This window comes from Mirounga angustirostris, unplaced genomic scaffold, assembly GCF_029215605.1.
Source record: "Mirounga angustirostris isolate CCGP_5_RB_7025 unplaced genomic scaffold, mMirAng1.0.hap1 SCAF_4, whole genome shotgun sequence".
Lineage (NCBI taxonomy): Eukaryota > Metazoa > Chordata > Mammalia > Carnivora > Phocidae > Mirounga > Mirounga angustirostris.
The window spans coordinates 90,625,608-90,653,460 of NW_026991712.1; the positions used below are offsets into that span (position 1 = coordinate 90,625,608).

Below are 27,853 nucleotides of genomic sequence, written 5' to 3' on the forward strand. Positions count from 1 at the left end.
GTGCCTGGTGGGGGGCACACACTGCTTGTCTTCCAGAAAAGGGGAAATCGCACTGTGTTGTAGGGTAGACACACTCAACCTAAGGACCTAAGGCATACCTAATTAGAAACCCAACTGGATTATACTCTGAGCTCCCTGTCAACTTGGGAGTGCCTCTTTAGTGGCTCATTGTTAAAATAAAATATCAGCACATTATTACATAAAATCCACTCTAAACCTTAAGATCACTTGCATTCTAAGGAGAGTTGAACCCACTTTATAAGGAGTTCACAAAAATAATTTTTTTCAGCACATCTTATCCAAAGAGTATTTAATTATAGATTCAACTAAAATTGCAGTACATTAAGAATTTGGAAAACTGTTGTGATGGTTGTGGGTACTGTTGACTAAAAGATGGGCAGCACTTGCTTAGGTAACCTGGGAAGGGATAATTTGATAACATCCTACTGGTCTTGGTAAATGCCCTTCCCGCATCATCCTCTCCCCAGGCGCTACTGAGTGCCGTGGAACTTAACACCAGACTTTCAGCCCCTGCATTCTTTTTTAAAAATTTTTTTATTGTTATGTTAATCACCATACATTACATCATTGGTTTTTGATGTAATGTTCCATGATTCATTGTTTGTGCATAACACCCAGTGCTCCATGCAGAACGCGCCCTCTTTAATACCCATCACCAGGCTAAGCCATCCTCCCACCCCCCTCCCCTCTAGAACCCTCTGTTTTTCAGAGTCCATCGTCTCTCATGGTTCTTCTCCCCCTCCGATTTCCCCCCCTTCATTCTTCCCCTCCTGCTATCTTCTTCTTCCTCTTCTTTTTTTTTCTTAACATATATTGCATTATTTGTTTCAGAGGTACAGATTCAGCTCCTGCATTCTATAAGGTTCAAAAGTTAGGGTTCACTTCTACTTCATTCAAATGCATGTATTGAACCGCCACCCTTGCTGCTGGGAATAAAAACATGGTTCTCGCCCTTGAGGATTTCACTGGCTGGCAAGGGGAATAGACTTGTAGGAAAAGTAAATTACATACAACCATGAGCTATAACATAGGGGGAACAAGAATTATAAGCACTTATAGGGGTCAAGTAACTCGCCTTGCCTTGGGAAAGTGGAGAACACTTCACAAATGTGATATCTGAACTGGGTCTTAAAAGAGAAATTGAAATGTGTCAGGTGGAGGAAGGCACAGCAGGCAGAGAGAACTGAATGTACAAAGACTTGGCGTTTAGAAAGAGTATGGCTTCTTCAGGGCAGTGAGAGGCGTCTGCAACTCATGGAATGGAACAGTGGAAGGAAAAAGCTCACAACATAGACCTGGATCTTACCAACTCAGTGCTGGTGGGGTAGGGGCCAGCAAAAAAGGTAAAATTGCTGGAAACATGAGAAAACTTGCAAAAATACCTTGAGTTTGTTACATAAATCGTCTGATAGGTACCTGGGCAGTTTTTTCTGCAACACTGTTTTTCTCTTTTGTAATTCTCATCCAGATGGAAAATAAACAAAATCCCTTTCGTGTAACTCACCGATGACATTTCAACAGCATCATCTTAAGCAGTGGGGGGTTCTTCCTGTCTACACAAAACAGCTCCCCCTTCCTCTTGATACATACATTTCTCACTCTTCTTCCCTAATTGATGGTTCACACATGAATATTTGCAGTTACTTTCTCAGTAACTATGATTTTTTGATGGTAATATCAAAACAAAAGTCAGTGTTATTTTTCACAAAAAGGTCAAAAGAGTTTACCAGTTTTGGCAAGTAGTCATGTCACTTGTGATACCAAGTATTTTATCATTAATAATTGCTCAGTATACAGTAATTGGTTATGTAAATAGATAGGAAAAAGTACACTTCAAAGTACACTTTCGAACCATGTGACTGAAATTATTGAAAATTAGAGTAATATTCTATTATTTACACATTATTTTGCCTAGGAGAATTTAGTCATAGAGGAGAACTATGTACAACAGAAAAAATTCCCCACAGGAGAGAGGAGAGGAGTCTGAAAAATTCAGAAGTAAATTGCATTTAAAATCATTAGAGATTGAGGATGAGTACTGATTTTGTGGTGAAGCCGCTGAAAACTATCATTTTGACTCAAAGCATATTTACAAAAGTAAAATATACTTATATAAAAATATAAAACATGTAAAAATACAGAAAAATATATAAAAAGAAGAGTTAAAAATTTATTGGAAAACAGTGTTCACTGCAAAAGAGACCTGATCAATACTCATTGGTGAATAAAGGGAGGTTTTTGGAATTGTTGGAAATGAAGTTAAAATATAAAAGAGAATAATTATTTTGGTTTATACATTTAGAACGTGATTACTTTAAGAATGCACAAATTCCAAATGAAATCATTGGACTTGGAAATAAAACTGCATTTTGTTGCAGTTAGCTGCATTATTGTATAAATGAGATACATGTTTCTTCAGCTTATGCAATAACACATGATGAGACAATTTAATAACAGAATGAAAACAATGTCATCAATTTGTATAAACAATCAGGAAAAGAAAGGCTATCTTGATTAAAGAAATATTCTTGAATTTAATAGGCATAAGGAGACAACTGACTAAGGAATGGAGTTATTTTATACACACACAAGCACAGAGTAAATGCAAATCAGAACAATGATTGGGCCACTAAACATGAGTAGAAAATTAAATGTGGTGGCAAAGCTTTAGAGGAAGAGCTAAGTACTTGATTGTGTAAAATTCTAAGGTTTATTGGTGAGTGTGAGGAATTGAAAACTCTGAAATGCCCCCAGTACTGACACCTCTTTGACCCCACAGTCCTTTGCATCTCCATAGAGATTACCAATTTTTTCAAAACTTGTTTAAGAGAGGGGGCACCGGGCTGGCTCAGTCGGTGGAGCATGCGATTCTTGGTCTTGGGGTTGTGAGTTTGAGCCCCACTTCGGGTACAGAGATTACTTAATGAAATCTTTCAAAAATAAAACTTCTTTAAGAGGCTGAAAGCTGTGACATTCAGGAAGCTATGTGGGATGTCAAAAATATGTTGGACTATTTGTTCTCTCATGTTATGGGCTGTCATCAAGGGCTTCCAGAGATTATCCATACAATCTTTCAAACGTAAAGAGGGATAGTGAATTAATGATTGGCTGACACTGACTTCCAAATGTGAATTTTCCCTCTTTTCTCCCATGTTTATTTATTACATTCAAAGCATTTTAAGATTTTTTTTCTAAAAGAAGCTAAAGAGCTTCAAAGAGAAATTATGGACCTGTTCACTTTGTCCTTAAAAGTAAAAGAAATAGTTCATTGCTTATGATGTAAGAAAATCTATATCTCAAAACCATTTGGGTAATTATGCCCAAAAACAATCTGATAAGATTTCAAAGGGGGGAAAAAAAAGTCTTTCAGAGGAGAACAGCAGATCATAGCATCTCAATAGCGCATGTCATACTACTTAATCAGATAAATGGTACACAATATTTTTACCAAAGAAAATAGTATGTGCTAAGCTTAAATTTGCATTTTTTGGAGTGATTACAGCATAGTGAAAATTTCAGAGCTACTGTTCAACTGTAAGAAATAAATGGAGCAGAGCTAACCATGTGCAATAATTGTACAAAATCAATGCAAGGGGCGCCTGGGTGGCTCAGTTGGTTAAGCAACTGCCTTCAGCTCAGGTCATGATCCTGGAGTCCCTGGATCGAGTCCCGCATCGGGCTCCCTGCTCGGCAGGGAGTCTGCTTCTCCCTCTGACCCTCCCCCCTCTCATGCACTCTCTCTCATTCTCGCTCTCTCAAATAAATAAATAAATAAATCTTAAAAAAAAAAAGAATTTGGGGCGCCTGGGTGGCTCAGTTGGTTAGGCGACTGCCTTCGGCTCAGGTCATGATCCCGGAGTCCCTGGATCGAGTCCCGCATCGGGCTCCCTGCTCGCTGGGGAGTCTGCTTCTCCCTCTGACCCTTCCCGGTCTCATGTGCTCGCTCTCTCTCATTCTCTCTCTCTCAAATAAATAAATAAAATCTAAAAAAAAAAAAAATCAATGCAAGTATGATCCTAGAACTTCAGTTTTCCCAGAACAGAGTAACAGCGACTTCATCTACTCATTGGTCATGATCTATGCAAAAATGCTGCCTGCAGCTCAGCACCACTGCCTATGCACGTGTTGCTGGGGTCTGATCAGTCTCAATAGCCATTGGCGAATGCTTGTATTCTTCTCTGCCTTGCCCCAGCAGATTACAGATGCTGAAAGACTCCCGGGGGATCAGTTCACTGCACTGCCGCCATAACAAAGTGCCACACGCCAGATAGTTTAAAACAACAGAAATTCATTCTCTCACAGCTCTGGTAGCGAGGGCCACGCTCCCTCTGAAGTCTCTAGGGAAGGATCCTTCCTTGACTCTTCCAGCTTCTGGTGGCTCCCTGCAATCCTTGGCATTCCTTGACTTGTAGCTACATCCCTCCAGTCTCTGCCTCCCATGTCACATAGCCTTTTCCCCTCTGTTTCTCTCCTCTTCTTATAAGGACACCAGTCATTGGATTTAGGGCCTACTCTAATCCAGTATGACTTCTTAATTGACTACATCTGCAGAGGTCCATTTCCAAATAAGGTCACATTCTGAGGTTCAAGTGGACATGAGTTTTAGGGAGATGTATTCAACCTATGACACCAAGCAATGGAAATACTGCACATTTAATCGTATTTCGAATAATGTCAATTGTCACATACTTTTTTTTTTGCATTTTGGGCTTTAAATTATACATACTAAAGATTACTCATGGTTTCAGTGGAATGTGATATTGGCTTCTAGTGCTAGAATAATTAGTGAAAAATAACATGTCATAAAATGTTAAATTTAAACATTAACCCAAAATTTCTCATAGGATTTCTCACATGCTTAATTAAGGCTCATTCATGGAGATATGTGCCCCTACCCTGTCTAAGTAATTTACATGTGTGTGAAGTCCAATTATGAAGGATTTTATATACTAAATTCAGGTGTTTGGATTTGACCCTGTAGGAAAGGAAAAACCAGTGGAGATGCACTATTTCAAAAAGATATTTCAGGTGGTCAGATCAAAGTTACTGAACAGATGAGATGAGTGGGGTTTAGACCACATTGATGGGGGTGGGGAAGTAAAATGTATTGGGTAACATCCTGATGACTTAGTAATTGATTAGATGATGTTAATAATAATAGCTAATTTTTTGCAGCTTTATTAAGATATAATTGACATATAACATTGTATAAGTGGAAGGTGTACAACATGATGATTTGATATGTGTAAACACTGAGAAAAGATAACCACAAGAAGGTTAGTTAAGACATCACCTCACATCATTATAACTTTTTGTCTGTGCTGAGAATATTTAAGATCAATCACAGGTAATATTTAGTGAGCATTTTCTATGTGTCAAGTACCATTGTAAGCACTTTTGTGTACCAGTTTATTTAATTATTGCAATAATCCTATGAAGTAGTGCTATTAAAATTTTGATTTCACATGACGGAACTGAGGCACAACTTCTTGTCAAAGATCACCGACCTGGTAGTGGGAGGAGCCAGGATTTTAATCCACAGAATCTGGTGAGCCAAAAGAAGGAATCAGGGGTGACTCTTGAGATTGGGAGATTGAGTAGAAGGTTGTGTCATTAGCCAGGACTGAGATACAGAAACGTAGCAGGTCTGGGGCCGGGTGGGGTAGGGAATTTTGACTGGAAGGTTGTGAGTCAGTACATTTGGTTTTGGATGTAATAATAAGTTGGAATAGCTGCGGGTGGGAAATCCAAATGGATATGTCCAATAGATAGTTGTAGTAAGTACTCGACCAATATTTGTTAAAATCAATCTTTTAAATGTATTCAATCGATTTTCTTTTTGAAAATACTGTTTTAATGTATACGGTACGCAAGCTGTAGTAAAAGATAGGGAAAAATCAGTGATCCAGTCTCCCAGCTCCTACAAAAGGAAGAGTAGTACTTTTAACAGGGTGAAATTCTTTGTGATAGCGTCTCCTCACGTAGTCCTCTTTACATTAAGTTGGGAAGGTAAATGACTATCCTGCCTGGAACTTTGTGACATTTTTCAGCCAAGTGGAAAGAGGAGAGGCATTCGTGAATTATTTGTACCCACCCGATCTATCATGAGAAGATTTCCTTCCTTACCAACTCCCCTCCCGCTCCCACCCTTTGCTCCAGCATTCCGCCAAATATGCCCCTTGCCTTGCTCTAACCGCGGGGTATTCCAGTGCAAACCCAGAGGTTTACGGGAACTGCTTTTGTTGAGATCATGAAAGAAAGAAAGGCCTGTGAATTCTCTTTGCGAAGCACCGCCTGTTTTCTGTGTCAGTTCAGTCTCATTAATCAGCACTGCAGCAAGGTAGACGTTGTGCTGTGTATTTTACTGTCCCTAGCTCAGCAGCGCCTGCGTTTCTGCCCCCAGGCCGACGCATTGGGGAAAAAGAGGGAGGGAAACCATCAATCTTCCCAGTTGTACATGTCAGCAGTGACTCCTTCCCCCTTCCTGTTGGCTGTCTCTCTCACCACCTGTGTTTAGAATTAGCATTGGAGCTGTTGCCCAGATGAATAAGAACCACTGTCCCTGTCACCTGCCCTGGTACGGGCCACCACTTCTGAATGAAAACAAGGAGTACATAAGGCAATTCTCTTTGTATTGTGAACAGTGCAGGAGAGAGAATCACACATGCCCTTAGAAGTTCTTTAAAGCCTAAAATTCAAGCAGATTTGGGGTCATACATTCTAAAGGTTGCATCATTTATGGGATCCGAGGGGTAAAAGCAAATAGTTTTTGGTGCCTTGCTGTATTTTCAGAGTCTCCCTCTAAGTGTATACAGCTGAGGTTGATCTAGCTAGGTTCAAGTCCACTATTCACTAAGTATGCCCTATTCACTGAACCCCTCTGTACCTCAGTTTCTTCATCTGTGAAACAGAGATGATAATACTACCTACCTCATAGGGCTTTTTGTGAGGATTAAATGAGATAATACATTCATAGCTCTTGCTATAGTACTTTGCACATTATAAGCACTCAATCAATACATGTTAGCCGCTAATTATCATTGTTTACTTCATCATTCAAATAATAAAACTGAGGTTGAGAGAGATTAAATAATTAGTGCAAGTCATAGGAGGCACGGAAGGGATTTGAACCTGGCATTGCCCCACCCCCCAAATTTGTGCCCTTTCGGTTTGACTACATTGGTTTATTTTTAAAGATTTATTTATTTATTTATTTGACAGAGAAAGAGAGAGCACAAATAGGCAGAGTGGCAGCCAGAGGGAGAGGGAGAGGCAGGCTCTCTGCTGAGCAGGGAGCCAGACGTGGGGCTCGATCCCAGGACCCCAGGATCATGACCTGAGCCGAAGGCAGCTGCTTAACCAACTGAGCCACCCAGGCGCCCCTGTTTGACTACATTGTTTCCATCCAGTTCCATCTTAAAAAATAACTCATGTGCAAGCTTAATAAATCACTTGACTTTATTTATGTCTTTATTTCCCATCAGGTAAAATGAGAATGGTATTAACAGACATTCCTGTTAGGACAAGCCTCTTATAATTACCTGTTGATTAATATCATCAGGTTGTATGCACAAAAACTCTTAAAAATTTGGCTACAGAAAATGTTCTTGCCCTTAAAAAGTTAAGACAATGCAAAAGTAGCAAAAAGGAGGTCATTAGGCCCATGGCCTGGGGTCACAATCACTATTGTTTAAGTGTGTATTCTTCTTCCTTGTCAGAATTCATTTATTTAACAAACGTTTATATAGAACCCTGCTGGGCCAAGCCTTGTTCTCCAATCTCCAGGGGGCTGCTATTATTATTCCCTTGTTACCGATGGGGAGGTTCTGTGACTTGCACAAGGAGACACACCTACTGCACTGCAGAGCTGGCCTCGAACTCAGCATCTGGCTCAAGTCAGGCCCTTCACCCACTCTGGACTCTCAGTACTTATATTCGTATCTCTTCCACAGGATTCCATCTCATAAAAATACAACTGTGACCTATTTAATATTCCTCCTACTGATGGACATTTAGTTGCTTGTGGCTCTCTCGTTATTAAATAATGGAGGGAATGGCAGGTATCCTTACGGTCTTGTATAAATATTTCTTTAGGACAGGTTTCTATTCATTGAATGGTTACGTCAAAATATATAAACCCTTAAATTTTGACCTCCATAAATGGCCAGGTAACTTATGGAGAGCTTACTACATGCCAGGCACTAAGCACTTTACACTAATAAACATACCACACTCCCCTCCCCCCAGTCACCCATTTTATAGACACTCAAGGCCATATAAGTAGTAGGGCTAGGACTTTAACCCCAGGCAACCTGGTGCAAGCCTGCTTGTTACCATGGTTAATAACCAACCAAGTCATCATAGTCCCATTTTACTGCTTGACATTGTCATTTTTCTAATTTATTCTAAAGTCGATATAACTCTCTGGGCTGACAGAAGGGTCTGAACTGAAGCCAATGTGTTTGCAACAACCCCGGGATTGTGTCAGTCGACAGGTTGGATGAAGAGAAAAGGGAGCCATGGGTGGCTGGAAAGGGAGACCTCTTTCTCTTGGTAGTGGTCAGGACAGCCAAAGAGACTCTTTTTTGGAAAGGACTATCTTTATGCCAGGGAAATAAACTTAGAAATTTTTTATTCTCCATTGGTAGTGTGACCCCTTGTAAGAAATTCACACTCTGTCTCTCTCAACAGTTCAGAACACTTGAGTTAGTCATGGAGTTATTTCCTGCACTGGGTCTAAGAATTTCTGGCATTTCCACGTCATGTAGCCAACACCACCTGTTGCTTGTCCAGGTTTTGGTCAGCTGAGTCCCCATAAGACTTACCAACAATGCTTGAGTGTTGAATTCAGACTCTCTCATAGGGATCAGAAGGAGTTAGAGTTTTCCAGGCAGGAAAATGGGTAGAAAAGAGCATTCGAGGCAGAGATCACTTTTTATTCTATCCATTACAATTCTGATGTCAACACCTTCTTAAGTGGGATTATTTTCTTGGTAAAGGCCAGGCTGCATATGCTTCCTGAATCCCTGAGCCGTACGGATTTATGGACCCCGACATTGCCAAGTAAGTCTACCTAGGCATCAAAGATGGTGTGCTTACTTGTTACAGGTGTCTTTTCTCACCAACATAGAGGCTCTAGCCACACCTTCATGTTCTGCTAGGCTTCCTGGCTACCAGATGTGAGATCAGGACTGCCTGATGCCCAAATGGCCTTTGAACAGGAATTAATACATAACCATCTAAAGGGTTTTATTACCTCAAAATGTAAATTATAAGCAAATGAACTTATTTTTCACATTTTTACAGTGTGTGTGTGTGTGTGTGTGTTTCCTAGCAGGTTGGCAGCTTTGGAGAATAATTATGTAGTAGTTGGCCCCGAACAGTGTTTTTTCAATCTTGGCCACACCGTAGACTCACCTGGGGAGCTTTTAAACCCCCCAGCGCTCACGCCAAATCCCAAGCTGATTAAATCCGAATCTCTGAGGATGGGACCAGGCATCAGTATTTTCTAAAGCTCCCAGGTGATGACTGTGAGGCCAAGATTGGGAACTGTTGGCTTAGAAGTTCTCTTCTTTCTTTTTTTTTTTTTTGTCCATAGCGTTTTCATCTGTACTTCATTTAGATCTGATATTGGTGCCCCCAAAAGCCTCTCAAACTGGGACAATCACCAGAATCACTTGGAAGGCTTATCGAAGTCCAGATTGCTTAACTCTTATTTCTTCTGGGATAAGTCCACTCTTAGCATTTCTGAGTTAGGAGGTCTGGGTGGGGACCCAGGAGTTTGCATTTATGACAGGTTCCCTGTTACGGTGATGTTGCTGGTACCAGAGAACACACGGTGACAACATCCTCTCTAGTATCTTCCTTCCACCTTCCCTCTGCTCTTCTCTTTCCCAGCAGTGGCGGCCAGGGCACCTGCCTCCAGGGCGGCCCACACTGTCAATATTCACCTTAGGAAATGGATGCTTGAGCAAGCTTTAGCATACTGCCCCACCTCCAAGTCCTCTTGCAATCTAATTTTTTAAAAGTCCACTCCTCATGCAAATGCAACCTCCTCCTTATTCCAGATCACTCACCTTAAGCCCCTTGTACATCAAAATCAGACGCACCACTGGCTGGGGTTTTGGTGTCACAAAGTGGGTCTTTGATTTCGCTTTCCCACAGAAACAATTTTATAAATGGTGTTTAGGTAGAGTTGAAATGGTGATGTTAAAACCATTTGTCAGGAATACTGTGGGCTCAGTAAGGCTTCAATGGACTGCCTTCCAGGAACTTAACCAGCACTTAAAGAATTGAGTTTTCTGAGTTTCAGAAAACCAATTTTCAAACGAGCCCTTAGAACATAACTTGTTTAGGAACTAACTGTAACTGGAACATTTGGTTCATTTTGTTTATAGTTATTTTGCCCTTTCCATTTTGGAGCCGAAGTGGGGCGGGGGAAGACTTATCATTCATTCCACTAACATTTATTAGGTGCTCACAATGTACTTGGCACTGCTGTATACGGGGATATAGAGATGAAAAAGACAGCCCTGCCCTAGAGGAGCTCGTATTCTAGGTGGGAAAACATTTTCTAAGCAAATAAGAAAATATTTACCAAGTTGCCAGTGTGATATGTGCCATAATGAAGAATGAATGAATGAAGGAGGGGTCTGTTCTGCCCTGGGGATGGGGGAGACAGACAATGGGAGGGGTCGGAAAGAGAGATGGAGAGAGAGGAAGGAGGAGAGGGGGAGGGAAGGAGAGAGAGAGGAAGAGAGAGGAAGAGAATGGGGGAGGGGCATGGGGGGCTGACTCTGGTGTGTGTGTGTGTAGGTGAAGAGAAGACGTGTTTAAGAGGTTTAGAATCAGGGGTAGATTGTTAGACCTTGAAGACCCAGGGGATTTGCCCAGCAGAGAAGGGGGTGAAGGGCATCCAGGGTGATGGAACTGTCTGAATGCACATTGGTGATGAGCTCTAAAGGACTGGCAAGTAACCAGGTCAGCTCCTCACGTAGGATGATGGAGGACGACTGGGAAGGGCATTTCTGGCCGCACCAAGTTTGAACCTTAACGCAGAAGAAGGGAGAAGACTGCATTGTTATCTCAGACTTTCTTTTTAAAAGAACTTTCTTCTCCTGTATCTTTCCCACTATCCTGAGAAACAGACAACTTCTTATTTTCAAGAAAATATTAATACTTAGAAAATGTCTTGAATCCAGCGGTGTTTAAACCTGTGCTCTGGGAAGCCCCCTCAGAGGCTGGCTGGGGTGAGGGCAGAAGAGCCGACAGGGCCACTCTCCCTCCTTCCCGTTAGCCACCTGCTTTACGCAGCTTTTCTTTGGGCTGCTTTACATGTTGGGCACATCTAGGGAGAATATTACATTTGAGGGGCGCCTCAGTTGGTTAAGCATCTGCCTTCGGCTCAGGTCATGATCCCGGGGTCCTGGGATTGAACCCCGCATCCGGCTCCCTGCTCAGTGGGGAGTCTCCTTCGCCCTCTGCCCCTTACCACCTCGTGCTCTCTCTCTCTCTCTCTCTCACACACATACACATATAAATAAATAAAATCTTTAAAAAAAAAAAAAGAATAGTACATTTGAAAAAGGGTACATAACTTAAAAAGAAAGGCTTTAAAATCACCATAATCTACTCCTCACACATTTCCTAATAGTCTGAGGACTCTGATGTGCATAGCCAAATCTCTCCTTTGCGAGCGAAAAGATAATGTTCTCGGACAATCAGCTGCGGATGGGACATCAGGCAGGCACTGATGTGGCTGGGTGACTAGTGACAGTGGTTAGGAGGTAAGCCTTCAGTTGGCCGCAAGAGGTAATGAGAAACTCATTTCTCCCCAGGATGACCTCATACTTTAAGATCGACGTTTGCATTTTCTTATGAGGAAAAACTGATCTTTTCTTAAGCATTTCAGGTTATTCTTTACACTTTTAAAAGTTTAGTACTTCTTGATCTCTTGCCAGTGTTTCCTGCTCCATTCAACATAAAAATACAATGTGCCGTGGTGGTTAGGATGTTTATGTCAAAAATTTGACCCTTGCTGCTTTGGTTTGTTTATTTTTATTTTTTTCCCCTTGCTGATTTGGTTTAGCAAGTGGAGTTATCATTAGGAATTAAAAATATTTCTTACCACATATCACATTATGTATAAGTATTTGTCATCTTCAAATAATATGCTAATTTAGTTTTAATCACCTTTCCAATGAAAACTTAAGAGACTGGCCAGTTTATTCTGTACATACATATAACCTTTGCATTTAAATATAGCTTAGCCACCCTGAGGTGACAGTGACAATGCAATCTTTCCTGGGAGCCAAAGTCCCCAGACTTTGTATTGTGTCATTTCTGTCTGATGGGGAGACATCCACTGAGCTGCCATTTAACATGTAGGGAAAAGAAACAAAGAAGACCCGAAGAATATAAGCCCAGAGATATGTTGAGGTACAAACGAAATAGCTACAGAAGAAAAGACCATGGTCAACGTCCAAACCTCGGGAAGAGTGTTCTGTGGTCTGTGGCAGAGCTTTGGGGTTCTGGATTCTGGTCCCAGCTGTACCAGCAGCTGTGTGCCCTTGGCCTTTTGGTAAACAATCTCTGGAACACACTTTGTCCTTCTGAGAAGCCTGTGTGGGGAGGGGAGGTGTTGGTGGGCTGAGGGTGCTTAAAGGCCAGGCCAACCTCGAGGTGAAGACGTTCTACTTGGGCTGCAGCCCAGTGTGGAGGAAGGGAGCGAGCCGGAATCAGCAGCAAGAGCTCAGCTCTGGGTCTGACCCCCTGCCTGTGATTTCCCCGGGCAGTATCCTTCCCTAGAAGATAAGGCCAGTAACTCCAAGTCCATCAAGCGAGGTAAGGTACGTGCAAGTGCCCAGGAGTGTTTCCGATTGCTGCAGTCCATGCCAAGAAGGAAAATAAATGTGCATGAGCCTTCCTTGCATCACAGGGTGGGAGGACCACACAGAGCACACAGGACAAATAGACGCACAGCTCTTGAAATGTGGAAGAGGCTTAAATAAGTCTGTAGGAAACTTTAAAAAAAATTTTTTTTTTAAATTTTATTTATTTATTTGACAGAGAGAGACACAGCGAGAGAGGCAACACAAGCAGGGGGAGTGGGAGAGGGAGAAGCAGGCTTCCCACAGAGCAGGGAGCCTGATGTGGGGGCTCGATCCCAGGACCCTGGGATCATGACCTGAGCCAAAGGCAGACACTTAACGACTGAGCCACCCAGGCACCCCCAGGAAACTTTTTAAAAGTCAAGTTTATTCCTTTTCAACTCTTGCACAGCCTAACAATATTAAGTGTTTATCATCTGTGCCCTTAAGGGACTCACAGATGACTGGGTTCATCACTTCTTTCTAATTTTTTCTTTTTAAAATAATTTTTTCCCTTCAGTTTTAATTATCAGCTTACATATTGCCTCTTGTTTGGGGGTGATATAAGACTGACTTTTTCTTATATTGAATTAATATTTACTATACTGATTCCCAGGTCTGAGCATCTGGTTTCATTTCTAAGCAGAAATGAACCCATTTTTCTTGGTGCTGAGTCAGCATTTTCTCCCCAGACCCAGGGCTCTGGAACTTTCTGGAAGAAAGAGCTGACTGTGGTGGAACAATGCTGAGCCCTTGCCAAAGAATGCTTCAGAGGAGCAGCACCTGGCTCCTCCCAGCCAGGGCTGAGGTGCTGTTTTTTTATGCTGAGTCTCCTCTGTTTCAGCTCGTAAATCACTAATTGGTAGGAGAGGCATTTAAAACAACAACAACAACAACAAAAACAAAAACATTGAAATGTTCAAAGAGCCTAGGATTGAAATAGTAGGGTGACATATATGATAGAATTGGGAAACACAGAGAGCTAAGGAGTGAGAATCTGAAGATGTATTTTTACTTATACACAATTAGAAGAATAAATAGACTTACAGAAAGAGATTTTCGGCCCCATTAGTTAATAATGGTGGTTGCTTTTTTTTTTTTTAAATCATACTCTGTGAGAACATGCCCTTTATGGAACCAGTTAGACACAGTGGTTGTTCAGCCAAGGCTTTGGTGCACCGTTCACTGTAGTTAAAACAGGTGAGCTGAATGCCCAGTTGATGTTACAGCTGGCTACAGGCAGGCCTTGGTAATAAGAGTCTTGAAATTTGTACTTGAAACCTTTGGTTCCCAACACTGTACCCAAGCTGAAAGTGTCTCAAAGCTAGTAGGCAGCCTCCTTTTGATGTATTTTATTCACTTGGAATTAAAGACAGAAGCTCTTTCTAGCTAATCACAAAAATTATCTTTTGCTAGAATTAGCAGCTTCCTATTTTTCAATTGCTTTTGGGTGCAGTAATTAAAATGAAGGTAATCATGAATTTTGGATCTGCTTCGTACCTTAAGACAGGACTGGTGTTAGTCTGTCAGATTGCTAAGTCTGTTGTCCCTTTGATTTGCACACCCACCCTCTCTTCTGGAATAGATCAAATCCCCGGCGGCTGGTGTTGCCCCTTGGTAATGCTGTTTCTGTTACAAAATGAGCCAATGAATATGTTGATTGAAGTGGCATTTGTTCAGGAAATAGCGCCTGAAGTCAAAACGGAGCCCTATTTTGTAAAATACTCCTTTTTTATCCTCTGCACTGGGATGGGATTGGAGGTTGATGCTCCAGATGCCCCTACAAGTGAGTGCCTGTGGGCTAGTCCTGAAGCTCTTTTCTTTGTGGCTTGCCTCCTGTCCACTGGGAAGCCCATGCTCCTCTCATTTTCATTCTTTTCTAGCTCTAGTGCTTTTGAACACAGAACCCCCATCCTCCCACCACCCAAACTCCACATTCCAGCCCCGTGATTTCACGGTACCAGGCAGAGCTCCCCTGCCATGCCGGCAGGCTGCCTGCTGACTTGTACAGGGGGACCAGATGGGAACATAAACTCGCTGCAGAAGAGCAGGATGCTCTCTGTATATTTTTAAGACCAGGAATCCAGTTCTCATTTAGAGGCTGTATTTTTTTTAATAGCTCCTTGAAAATTGAACAAAACAGTTCTTGTTGCTCTTATTTCTTGATAACATCATTCCCTCTGCATGGATGTATAGAATCACAGAAACTAGAGAATGGAAAAGATATATTAGATCATGTCTAGGCTGTTCCCAGTGGTTACAGTTCTTTTTTTCCCACACTCTGTACTCTGTAGTGCTTTTCTCAAGAATTAGTTTTTCCATTTCTCCTGGGGAATAATTCCTTAGTTTGACCATGGAGGAATGTATGTGCAAATATCCATAGTCTTTTTTTTTTTCCAGCCTGATATTCCTATTCTTCATAACCCTTTACATTAGCATAAACAGCCCCTCTTCATCCTAAGTCAAGTATTTCTGGATGGTATTTTTTTTTTCTCTTCCATTTATTAAGTTCAGAGCTTGTTTTTCTGCTTTGCTTTCTCTCTTCATCAATCAGTCCCTAAAGCCCATTAATCATTTTTTTTACCTCGCTGAAAGCTTCTTTGCTTATTCCCATATCAGGAACCCAGGGCTGGTTGAGGTCCCAAAGAACCTCACTGATATGTGCTTATTCTATCCTCTCTTTCTATCTCTCTCATCCCCCACCCCCAGCCTCAGTTCGCAACCACAAGCTGTTTTCTACAAAATATTTCTAAATTATGATTTGGGGAATTAGTCATATTAGTCATTGCGAGGCTGTGTGCGTGTGTGTGTGCACGCACGTGGTTTTAAGTGGTAAGATTATATTTGTTCTCAGTTACTTAAAGGATATTTTTCATATCCTCGGAGCCACAAATCTTTCAGGTCTCCTGAGTGCTTGGATTGAGAATAATTTGGACCATGGAGCTATGATGCATCAGTAGAATGTAGCATTCTGTTTTAGAGCTGTCATCTCAGAAGTAAAGAGGAAAATATGCAGATATGGGGAAAACAGACTGTATTTGTAGGATTTAGGATTCTTGGGGAAGGGGAAAGGCAAAATTTAAATAGCCTTGGCCCGCACATACCTAAAGAAGATTAGCTCTTAGAAGCTAGTGTTAGGTATATAGACTTTTTATTATGTCACTTTCTTTTTTTTTGTATCTCAATTATATTGAGTTATAATTGACAAATGAAATTGTAAGACTTATTTTGCTTAAGATAATACCCTCTGGTTCCATCTACATCATTGCAAATGGCAAGATCTCATTTTTTTGGTGGCTTTTATCATATGATCTCACTGATATGTGGAATTTAAGAAACAAAACAGAGGATCATAAGGGAAGGGAGAAGAAAATAAAACAAGATGAAATCAGAGAGGGAGACAAATCATAAGAGACTTTTTTTTTAAGATTTTATTTATTTATTTGACAGAGAAAGAGACAGTGAGAGAGGGAACACAAGTAGGGGGAGTGGCAGAGGGAGAAGCAGGCTTCCCGCTGAGCAGGGAGCCCAATGAGGGCCTCGATCCCAGGACCCTGGGATCATGACCTGAGCCGAAGGCAGATGCTTAACGACTGAGCCACCCAGGTCCCAAAAGACTCTTAATCATAGGAAACAAACTGAGTGTTGCTGGAGGGTAGAAGGGGCAGGGGGATGGGGTAATAGGGTAATAGACATTAAGGAGGGCACGTGATGTAATGAATACTGGGTATTAGATAAGACTGATGAATCACTGACCTCTACCTCTGAAACCAGTAATACATTATATGTTAATCAACTGAATTTAAATTAAAAAATAAAAAAAATAAAGAAAAAAGAAATTGTAAGATATTTAAAGTGTACATCACAGTGATTTGATATACATATGTGAAAGGGCTCCCTCCGCCTGGTTAATTAACACACCATCACCTTACGTGTTTATCTTCACTTATTTGTTTGTTTTGGGTGAGAATATTTAAGTTCTACTCTCTTAGCAAATTCTACTTATACAATACAGTGTTATTAACTATAATCACCATGTTTTACCTCAGATCCTCATATGCTATATGGCTTCCTGGATTGGGGGACCTAATATTATAAAAACACCCAAAGCAATCTATAGACTCAATGCAATCTCAATCAAAAATCCTAACAGTTTTTTGTTTTGTTTTTTTTCCTCTTGGAACTTGACAAGGTGATTCTAAAATGCATAGGGAAGGGATGCCTGGGTGGCCCATTTGGTTAAGCGTCTGCCTTCGCCTCAGGTCATGATCCCAGGGTCTTGGGATCGAGCCCCACGTCTGGCTCCCTGCTCAGTGGGGACCCCGCTTCTCCCTCTGCCACTCCCCCTGCTTGTGCTCTCTCTCTCTGATAATAAATAAATAAATAAATAAAATCTTTTAAAAAATAAAATGTATAGGGAAATATAAAAAGCCAAGGATGGGTGAGCTAATTCTTAAAGATGAAAGTAAAAAAATTTGCTCCCAAGACTTACTAAAAAGGCACTGTGGTACTGATCAGAGATAGACACACAGACCGATGGGACAGAATAGAAAGACCAGATACAGACACAAGCATAAAGAGATGCTTGATTTATGACAGAAGTGACGTTCAAGAGTAATGGTCAAAGCCAACCTTTTCCATAAATGGCACTGGAACAATCTGATATCTCCATATGGGGGGAAAGAAAGAAAAGGAATTGGATGCCTACCTTACACCATATGCAAAAAACTCCAAATGGATACAGACTTAAATGTCAAAGATAAAACTTTAAAGCATACTCACACATGCATATACATATGCTTTATATATGCTTTGTATATGTATATATGTATAAACACTCTTATGTTCATGACCTCAAGGTATTGAAAGAGTTCTTGTATGCCATAAAAATCTCTAGTCAAAAATTATATATTTGGTAAAATTAAGGATATCTCTTCATTAAAAGATAACATAAAGAAGACAAATAGCTACACAATGAGAGAATATATTGGCCATACATGTAATTGATAAACTATTAGTATCCAGGATATATAAAAATACCTAAATCAATAAAAAGACAATCCAATCTGAGAAAAATAGGCAAAATAACTTAAGTAGGCTCTCCACAGAAGAGGAAATAAAAATGGCCAATAACCATAAGAGTTCTCAACTTCTTTAATAATCAAAGAAATGCAATTAAACCATCATGAGATTCCACCTCGTATCCACCATATTAGATCAAAATAAAAAAACTGGCAGTGTTGATGAGGATGAGGAGCAACAGAAATTGATGGTAGAAATTGCAATATGTTACATATTTTGGAAGGGTTTAGCACACTGTAGTACACTTGAAGATACATAATGCATACCTTAGGACCCAGCAATTAGGTATATACACTAGAAAAAGTTGATGCACAGAACACAAAGATACATGTATAAAAATGTTCTTTTTTTTCTCTCCATAAGTTATTTTTAGAAACTGGCAAGCCTACAGAAAAGCTGCAAAATTAATACAATGAATTTCATAAAGCCTTACTGGATAGTAGCTAGTGGAAAGAACATACATGGGCTTTGAAGTAAGTGAAATTGGCTTGATATCCCAACTTCACCACTTACTAGCTGTGTGACCATGGGCAGTCTCTAAAGATCAGCGAGCCTCAGTTATCTCATCTGTAAATCAGAGGTAATAAAATGCCTACCATATTGGGTATTGTAAGGATTAAACACATTAATGTATACCAGACCGTGAGCATAAATGCCTACAACATAGTTGTCCAGCAAATTATGGCTGCCATTATTAATATTTTGTTGCTGTTAAAAATGATGGCTCATTTTATTTCTTCAGAACCTCTTAATGACAGCACATTTACTGATACATATTCATTTTTCATGTTTCACTACAGAATGCAAAATGATTCAAGAGAGAAATAGCATTTTTTTCATCCTGTATTACATTTTTCCTTCTCATTTTCCTATTACAACTTCAATATTAGAAAGTACAAACCAGTAGGAAAACATGCCCTTAACAAAAATGTTTTTATAATTTAAAAAAATTTTACAGAATTAAAAAACTCCCTTTGAAGAAATAAAAGTATGATTTAACAAAAGTAAAAGGAAACTGAAGCACAAAAAAGTTAAATAACTTGATCAAGAAGCAATATTTAATTAATCTTACTAACTTGATCAAGAAGCAATATTTAATTTAATTAATCTATTTCTAATAGAGAAATAGATTGTAGAAATAGAGTGTAGGTTTTCTAATTTCTAGCCCAAGATCCTACACACTAAGTTGTAATATCAGCAATTATTTCTAAAGAAAACTGAATTAAGTAAATAGCAGTAGCCTTCAGCCCTAATGCTGTGACTTCCTTGCCTTAACTACAAAATGAACGAAATCACATGTAAAACCCTCCAGGCCCCTTTAATCTCCAGTGAAATTTGATTCTGTGTCTGAAGTCTTTCTCACTGACCCCCAGATCCACAGTCATCTTTTCCTCTTGGGAACTCTGCCTGTACCCCACTGTTTATGTTTGCAAACTGCTTATGATCATGTTGTCACGCTGTACTGTTACATATCTCTTCGTAAACCTATCCTCTATCTCCAATTAGATTGCACTGCTTGGGGTTGCAGACTTTCTTATGTGCCTTTGTATTTATACGTTTTTGAGTGAAAAAAAAAAAAATCCAGAACTCAGAGAGGGAAACAAACCATGAGGGACTCTGGACTCCAGGAACCAAACTGAGGGCTACAGAAGGGAGGGGGGTGGGCAGATGGGGTAACCGGGTGATGGGTATTAAGGAGGACACATGTGGTGATGAGCACTGGGTGTTATATGCAACTAATGAAACATTGAACACTACAACAAAAACTAATGATGTACTATATGCAGGCTAACTGAACATAACAAAAAGAAAAAATCCAACCACATTTTAAATTTCATTTTCTGTCCCTAATAGCCCCTAATATAGTGCTTTGCACAGACACAAAATAAATGCATAAGGATAATGACTGTCAGATTACAGCTGTAAGTAAGAAATAGAACTAGTCACCATTGCTACAGTAACATGGGTGTAGGATCCATGGATTCTGCCTTGAAAGCAAATGCTTGTTTTTCGTCTGTTCCAGAAAGATGCTGTGAAGCGAGTATTCTCTGGCATTCAGCCTACAGGAATCCCCCACCTTGGCAATTACCTGGGAGCCATTGAGACCTGGGTGAGGTTGCAGGAAGAGCATGGCTCAGTGCTGTACAGCATCGTTGACCTACACTCCATCACTGTCCCCCAGGACCCAGCCGTCCTTCGGCAGAGCATCTTGGACATGACTGCTATTCTTCTCGCCTGTGGCATAAACCCAGAGAAGACCATCCTTTTCCAACAATCTCAGGTCAGCTTCTCACATTAGAACCAAGAAAACTTGTATTTTCAAAGTATTTGAGGAAAACTTTGAAGGAAAGTTTATATAGCTCCTGTTTGTGATCCTTTTTAAAATTGTTCAAGAGTGACTTCATCAGCTGCTATGATTTCATCTTCATGTTTACCCTATATTCATATCTTTAAATGTTATCATAATGAAAATAGTATTTTTCACCTTTTCCTCCACTATTCTTGCTTCATGTACCAAAATGTTGCATCTCATTAGTACTTGTAAGTCTGAAATTGTTTTTCTCTACTTGGTTGCATCCAAACTGCTGAATTCATACTGTTGACTAATCTCCTGGTGATCAAGGATAGAATTTAGCAACCAGTGGTTTTGCATAACTTCAATGTTGCTTTACTGGGTATTGCATTTGGAAGGCCTATTGGATAATTCCCATTGTTCCTTCTTTGTATAATAGCTTTTGAGAAGACTTGAGAGAACTAGTTGGGAAATTGGAAGACAACGTCCAGTCTCTTGAGTCCAAGCCAAGAAAAGCTTCATAACAAAGCCAAAATATTCGACTGATATCATCACTATGATGAATCAGTTTACTCTTGGACGCGCAGATAGCCTGGACCAGACAGGGCACTTAAGAGACTCTATAGCAAGGAAGATGAAAAATTTAACTGGATCATGCCCTCATTGCATATCCGCTTGAACCTTGTGACAAAGCCACAGCCCAGGAACAGTATGTTATACATGTTTGCTACATGTTAACATGTATGCATATGTGGTATGGGTTATCCATGTGTGTATCTCTTGCCTTGATCATAAACTTCTGACAATCGCCATTTTTATGTATATGTTATCACCCACAGAACTTAGTATTCACAGAGAGTGACCCTTTAAAAAAAAATGTAAGAGATGAATATCTTTAAAAATAATAATTTTAAAATTTAAAAATAATAATAAATAAAAATAATATTTAAAGATAATATTTAAAATATTTATATAATTTTTATATAATAATTATTTATATAATAAATAAAATATTTAAAAATAAATATATTTAGGGCACCTGGGTGGCTCAGTTGGTTGAGCGACTGCCTTCGGCTCAGGTCATGATCCTGGAGTCCCGGGATCAAGTCCCGCATCGGGCTCCCTGCTCGGCAGGGAGTCTGCTTCTCCCTCTCCCACTCCCCGTTTGTGTTCCCTCTCTCACTGTGTCTTTCTCTGTCAAATAAATAAATAAAATCTTTAAAAAATAAAAAAAAATAAAAAATAAATAAATAAATATATTTATCAACTTAAAACTTGTTTCCAGCTTGGAAATAATGTGATAATAGAATCTGACCATTAAAATGTCCATAAAGGCAATTTACCTCCATTTCCTTCCTCACATTCAGTCAGAGAGCCTTTACGTACACATAACTTTTCAAATTCAATCTTGGACTGATCTAATGGTTTTAAATATATAAATATACTTGCTTATGTTGAGCAGATACGTGTCTCCCTATAATTTCCATCCACTCATTTTACTTATGCTCTCTACGAATACATAGTAAATCAACTCTGTCTTCCACATGACTACTCTTGAAATACTCAGAGACATTTGTTACATGCTAGCCTTACCCAACAGGTCCTTACCCCATAGGTCTTACCTTCCTCAAGCTAGTTGTCCCACCTCAGGAGCTCTCTCGCCATCTGTTTGAAAGAAATGTGCCTGTCCTATTTCATGAAACAGTGTTTATTCACACTCTTTAAGTCTGTTTCTGACATCATAATACTGATCATCGTTAGAACCACTTTGTAGGTTACCTGATACATTTTCACTTCATCTAAGCTGTTTTTGATACAAGCTCCCTTTTGATCCTTATGTGATACCATTTCTAAAAATCGTGTATTCCCAGTGCCTATTTCCATACTTCTGGAAGGCAAAAATATCTACATCTCCACAAAGTAACCAGTTGCCAGACTGCTTTGTTAAGTGATGTTTAAAATTAAAGGCTCATTTCAGCCACATCCGATGCTTGCACTTTGAGCTCATACCCCCAGGAATGATCACCACGTTATAATTTTTGGCAGTGATTTCTGCAAGCATCTAAAATTTGCAATAATTGAGGTCTCTTCTTCAACATGGTACTTTGTTGTTCAAAACAGCAATTGAAAGGGTCGCCCACAGTGTGGGAGACTTTGTAAGAATTCCCTCATAGATGAGGGATCATGAAAGTCACCTTCCTTTTGTTTTTTTTTTTATGTTATGTAATGAGCTCCTTGGTTCCTGTAGTGGTTGTGGGTCTAGGTCAGAGAGGGCAGGTCGCTGGTGTTGCCTGTTTCCTCAGTGGCCTCATGCAGCTCCACCCTGTCTCACAGGTCCCCTCCAGGGAGTTTGGGTAGCCTGCCAGGAAAATGTGAGGGAAGTACTCATCTGCCCACAGTCTACACTTTGTCCCACAAAGACAGTATGCAAGACTTCTTCAGGTGTCTTTCTGACCTCAAGACATATTTGGTCTGGGCCATTCCCTTTTTTAACTAAGGCAACCAACCTTAATACAACTCAGTGGATAGACTGGATATTTTATCAGGTTTTCTTTCCTTTCTTAAATATTTAATAAAGAAAAATTTAAATACGTATAGAAGAGTAGGGAGAATAGTGTACCGTACACCCCATCACTTACTAGCATTTTGTGATTTGTCTCATCTCACTTGTTTTTTGTTGTTGTTGAAGTCTTTTTTTTTTTTAAGATTTATTTATTTATTTGAAAGAGAAAGAGAGAGAGTGTGCACGTGAGAGAGGGAGGGGCAGAGGGAGAGGGAGAGAAAGTCTTAAGCAGACTCTGCGCTGAGCGTGGAGCCAAGTGCAGGGCTAAAAGGAGGTACTTGTCATGGGGCTCAATCCCACAACCCTGAGATCACGACTCTGAGTCAAAACCAAGAGTCGGATGCTTAACTGCCTGTACCACCCAGGTGCCCTGGTTGTGGTTTAAGTATTTTAAAACAGATAACACACATCATGGCATTTCTGTCCCTAAATATTTCAGTGTGCCTCTCCATAAACTGAGGAAATTTTCTTACATAACCACCATACTGTCATCACACCTAACAAAGCTATGAAAATTCCATATGATCATCTAATATCCAGTCCATATTCAAGTTATGCTGATTCTCCCAAAATGTCTTTTACATCTGGCTTGTTTAAATAATGATCCAATGAAGGTCCACACATTACATTTTTTTCATATCTTTTTATTTGTTGCTGAAGTTTTATTTTTATTTCCCATAAAGTTGATCCTGCATTTGAAAAGAATTAAAAACTTAGATTTTTAGGGGGCGCCTGGGTAGCTCAGTGGGTTAAGTGTCTGCCTTCAGCTCAGGTCATGATCCCAGGGTCCTGGGATCAAGCCCCACATCGGGGCTCCCTGCTGAACAGGGAGCTTCTCCCTCTCCCTCTGCTGTTCTCTCCCACTCTCTCTCTCAAATAAATAAATAAAATCTTTAAAAAAAACTTAGATTTTTATACTCCCACTTTTTTCATGCCTTTGATATGTTAATCGGGTTTCCTTTTATTTAGTATAAAATTAGCTCTTTTGAACACAAAAATAAACCTTATAATTTTTTGTTCCTTTCTCTTTGTGCTGATGTATATTGACTGATGGTTAGTGGCTATAAACTGCCATTCACATAGTTGCTCATCGCCATTTTTGATAGTTTGAATAGAAACTCTGCTTGCCTAGTGCCCATAGAATGCCCGGACATCAGTCCCTTCAAAGCAGCCATGAGGCTTCTGTTGGTTCAAGGAGGATGGTGGGAAGGTCTTCCTCATGCTATATCTTGAAAGTATGAAGGCATGTACTGGATTTGCTTCTTAGAACCGTTCTCAAGTAGGAGTATAATCGGATAAGCTAGTGTCCCTGAAACAGTGATTATTCTAGACAGCTGGCCCCATATTTGCAGTGTTCTAGTAGGTGGAAGAAGCCTCGTGGTGTCTGTGTTTTGTGTCTTATCATACAGTAGTTAACAACTGCCTTTGTCAGTCTGTGGAGTCTCTAATAGATGGAGACTGAAAAGAAAATACTCATAGCATTGTCAGATTTAGAAAAAAAAAATGAGAAGTCATGTTTATTAGAAAACTAATAATTTTCAGTGTGTAAGATCTAAGAAGCCTTTCATGTATATGAACTCACTTTTAATCCTCGAAAGAGCACATGAGTTAGGCATTACTATTCTTTCACAGATGAATAAATTAAGGTATGAAAAGATGGAGTAAATTATAAAATGTCCTTAAAACCATCTCTGAATGGTGCCTGGTACTTAGTAAATGCTTAACAAATATATCTTCTTAATTTAACGACAGGTCATCCAGGTGACAAATCCAGGACTCTTTTTTTTAATTTTCTTCCTAAAACACCGCTTTTAGAAGGTGTTCTCATGGGAGAGAACCTTATGCTGCGCACCCCGCCCCCATGCCTTTGCCTCAGTAGCTGATGGCAGAGAGGCAGTGGAGAGCCGAGCTGACCCCAAGGTCCTCATTATTTCTTGCCTGGACACTCCTCTCACCCCCTTCACTCCTGCCTCAGGCTCTCGTGGCAGCAGCCCATCCCCCACACTGTAGCCATGCTCATCTTTTGACCTCAGATACCTCAGCACCTCTCTCCTTACCCTCAGGGTAAAAATCTAAGCTCAGTTTCTAGAAATCCCTTCAAGAATGAGGCCCCTGATATAGATAGACAGATAGATATGATGGAATATTACTCAGCCATAAAAAAGAATGAAATCTTGCAACTTGCAACAACATGGATGGAACTAGAAAGTATAATGCCAAGTGAAAGAAGTCACTGAAAGACAAATGGCATATGATTTCACTTGTGTGGAATTTAAGAAACAAAACAAATAAGCAAAGTAAAAAAGAAGACAAACCAAGAAATAGGCTTTTTAAAAAATTATTTATTTATTTATTTGTCAGAGAGAGAGAGAGCACAAACAGGGGGAGTGGCAGGCAGAGGGAGAAGCAGGTTTCCCTGCTGAGCAGGGAGCCCGATGCGGGGCTCGATCTCAGGACCCTGGGATCACGACCTGAGCAGAAGGCAGACGCATAACTGGCTGAGCCACGCAGGTGTCTCCAAGAAACAGACTCTTAACTCTAGAGAACACACTGATGGTTACCAGAGGGGAGGACCGTAGGGGGATGGGTGAAACAGGTGATGGGGATTAAGGAGGACCCTTGTTGTGATGGGCACTGGGTGTTGTATGTGTTTAATCGCTATATTGTACACCTGAAACTAATGTAACTATACTAGAATTAAAATTTAAAAATTAAAAAAAGAATGACGCCCCTGAGAAATGAGAACATCAGGCCAGTGTTGTTTCCACTCCATCACTTTTTAGTCATCAGGTTATTTTTGTTCAGATGATCTGATTAACTTTTACTAATAACTCTTTAAAGCAAGAGTTGGGGGGTGGTTCTGGTTTTATTTTGAGAAAATATGATAAATCAGTTCTTATAAAGTGGATAGCTTAGAGATCAGTTGTCTACATTTTAACATGGTTTTTTGTTAGTTCCTTTCTTCTGGGAGTTTTGTGATGCACGTTAGCATTTAATTGATCATTAAATATGTAACCGAGAGGATAGGAAGTCAGAAAACAATTATACTTAAAGTGTTGTGAGCCAATGCCAGCTAAAATTAGATACACCTGCATTCCATGCCCCCCCCATACTTATTTACAAGTAAAATTCAGAATTTTTGAAATTGTGAGTTAGAGAAAACTATTTTTTTATATTATATAATGTGCTCTTTTCATGTGTATCCATTGTGTTAAGCAAAGTACTTGGAGCTAAATATAAAAACTAGTTCCCCCAGGTGCTATTGTTGTACTGGGGAGTAAGTTCTAGCAATCATTTGAAGTAGGGAAAGAATTCAGCTGTGTTATAATGCTTATTTTACCAATGATTTTCATCTCCAATCCTTTGCATTCTTTCTCAGCAGTCTGACTGAAACAATTTAGACTTATTGAAGATTTTTCTCATTATTTTCTTTTTCTTTCTCTCCCACTGGCCTCTAGTCATGGTGCTTCCCCTAAAATATGTTTGCCATATGTGGGGAATTTTACAGAGCCTCTCCTCTGAAAGGTGTGTGTGTGCGCACGTGTGTGTGTGTGTGTGTGTGTGTGTGTGTGTTTGAGAGGGAGAGAGAGAGAGAGAGAGAGGGTGATTGAGAAAGAGAGAGCTAGAGTGCGCGCCTGCCTGTGTGTGTGTTTGGCAGAGGTTTCCATCCCAATGCCAAAGTCAATGGTCTTTTATTTCCAGCAGGCCTGAGTGCATATCCAATCTGATTCCCACAGCTGTCTCTGAGGTGCACATCTCCACTTCTTTAGTTGTTACTTTCCTTGTGAACTAATCACCGTGCAGATGGAAGATAGAAGCTGGAGTTCGTAGCTTTGGGCGCTGGCTTTGTGCCAAGGCTAAGAGAAAAGGACAGTTTTGACCAGCAGACATCATGTTACAGAGCATCCAGAACAGTCTGCAGAAGAGTTGAGGGAGGAGAATGGAATCCGCAGCCTTGGAAGGTGGCTTCATTCTCTAGTTAGAGTTATGTTTTGTTTTCCAGGAAACTCAAATCAATGGTAATAATGATAATAATGGCTAATAATAAATAATAAGCAAGCTCTCACATGAATCCTGGCTCACTGTATACAAACAAAAGTTGTACCTGACCCATGTCCCATATCTTAGAGATGTGAGACCAGCAGTACCTAAACTTGGATGGACAGTATCATGTTTTCACTTATCCTAGTAATTTTGGAAGCCTCTTTGAGTACAGATTTGTATTTGTTGGACTTTCAAAGTTGCTAGGCTACCAACAACAGGTGCAACATACAACTCATAATAGAAAGGAAGAAGGGGCCCCTGGCTGGCTCAGTCGGTAGAGCATGGGCCTCTTGATCTCAGGTTTGTGAGTTTGAGCCCCACATTGGGTGTAGAGATTACTTAAAAAATAAATTTAAAAAATTGTGAAGAAAGGACGCAAACAAATGTCTGCATGGATTAATGGACTTGAGGAATCAATTTGTAAAATTGGCATTTCCTCCAGTTTCTCAAGAGAGACAAAGGATCTGAATGGCCCATGGTAGAAATAATAAAGAGAAGTTAGGAAAATCATTATACAACCAAGGTCCTCATGTATTTCTTTCCGAATTTCCACTTGCTGCCTCCCCAGAGGTAACCACAGTATTGAATTTGATACTCATCATTCCAATGTATGTGTTTATTTTTTTAAAAGGTTTTATTTATTTATTAGAGAGAGAGAGAGTGCAAGAGTGGGGGGTGGGGGTGGAGGGGCAGAGAGACTAGCAGACTTCTCGCTGAGTGTGGAGCTGGACACAGGGCTTGATCCCGGGACCATGAGATCATGACCTGAGCTGAAATGTGACACTTAACTGACTGAGCCACCCAGGCACCCCTCCAATGTATATGTTTATATTTTTATTGCATAGGATTTGGCTGTAACAGTCCATATTATTAATTTTGCATGTTTTAAAACTTTATATAAGTGGTGTCATGCACATAGCTTCCCACATCTGTATTTTTGTGTTCAGCATTACTTGGCTGAGATTTGTTCATTTTGACTGC

At 40.1% G+C, this 27,853-nt stretch overlaps 1 protein-coding gene across 1 annotated transcript in view; it reads left to right on the forward strand.

Annotated features, from left to right (window-relative positions):
- The window catches only part of WARS2 (tryptophanyl tRNA synthetase 2, mitochondrial), a 96,084-nt gene that overhangs the window by 29,509 nt on the left and 38,722 nt on the right, over positions 1-27,853 (forward strand). Inside the window, exon 2 of the mRNA XM_045896843.3 lies at positions 19,996-20,253. Within this exon, the coding sequence (XP_045752799.1) occupies positions 19,996-20,253 (258 nt within the window). The remainder of the gene's footprint in view (positions 1-19,995; positions 20,254-27,853) is intronic.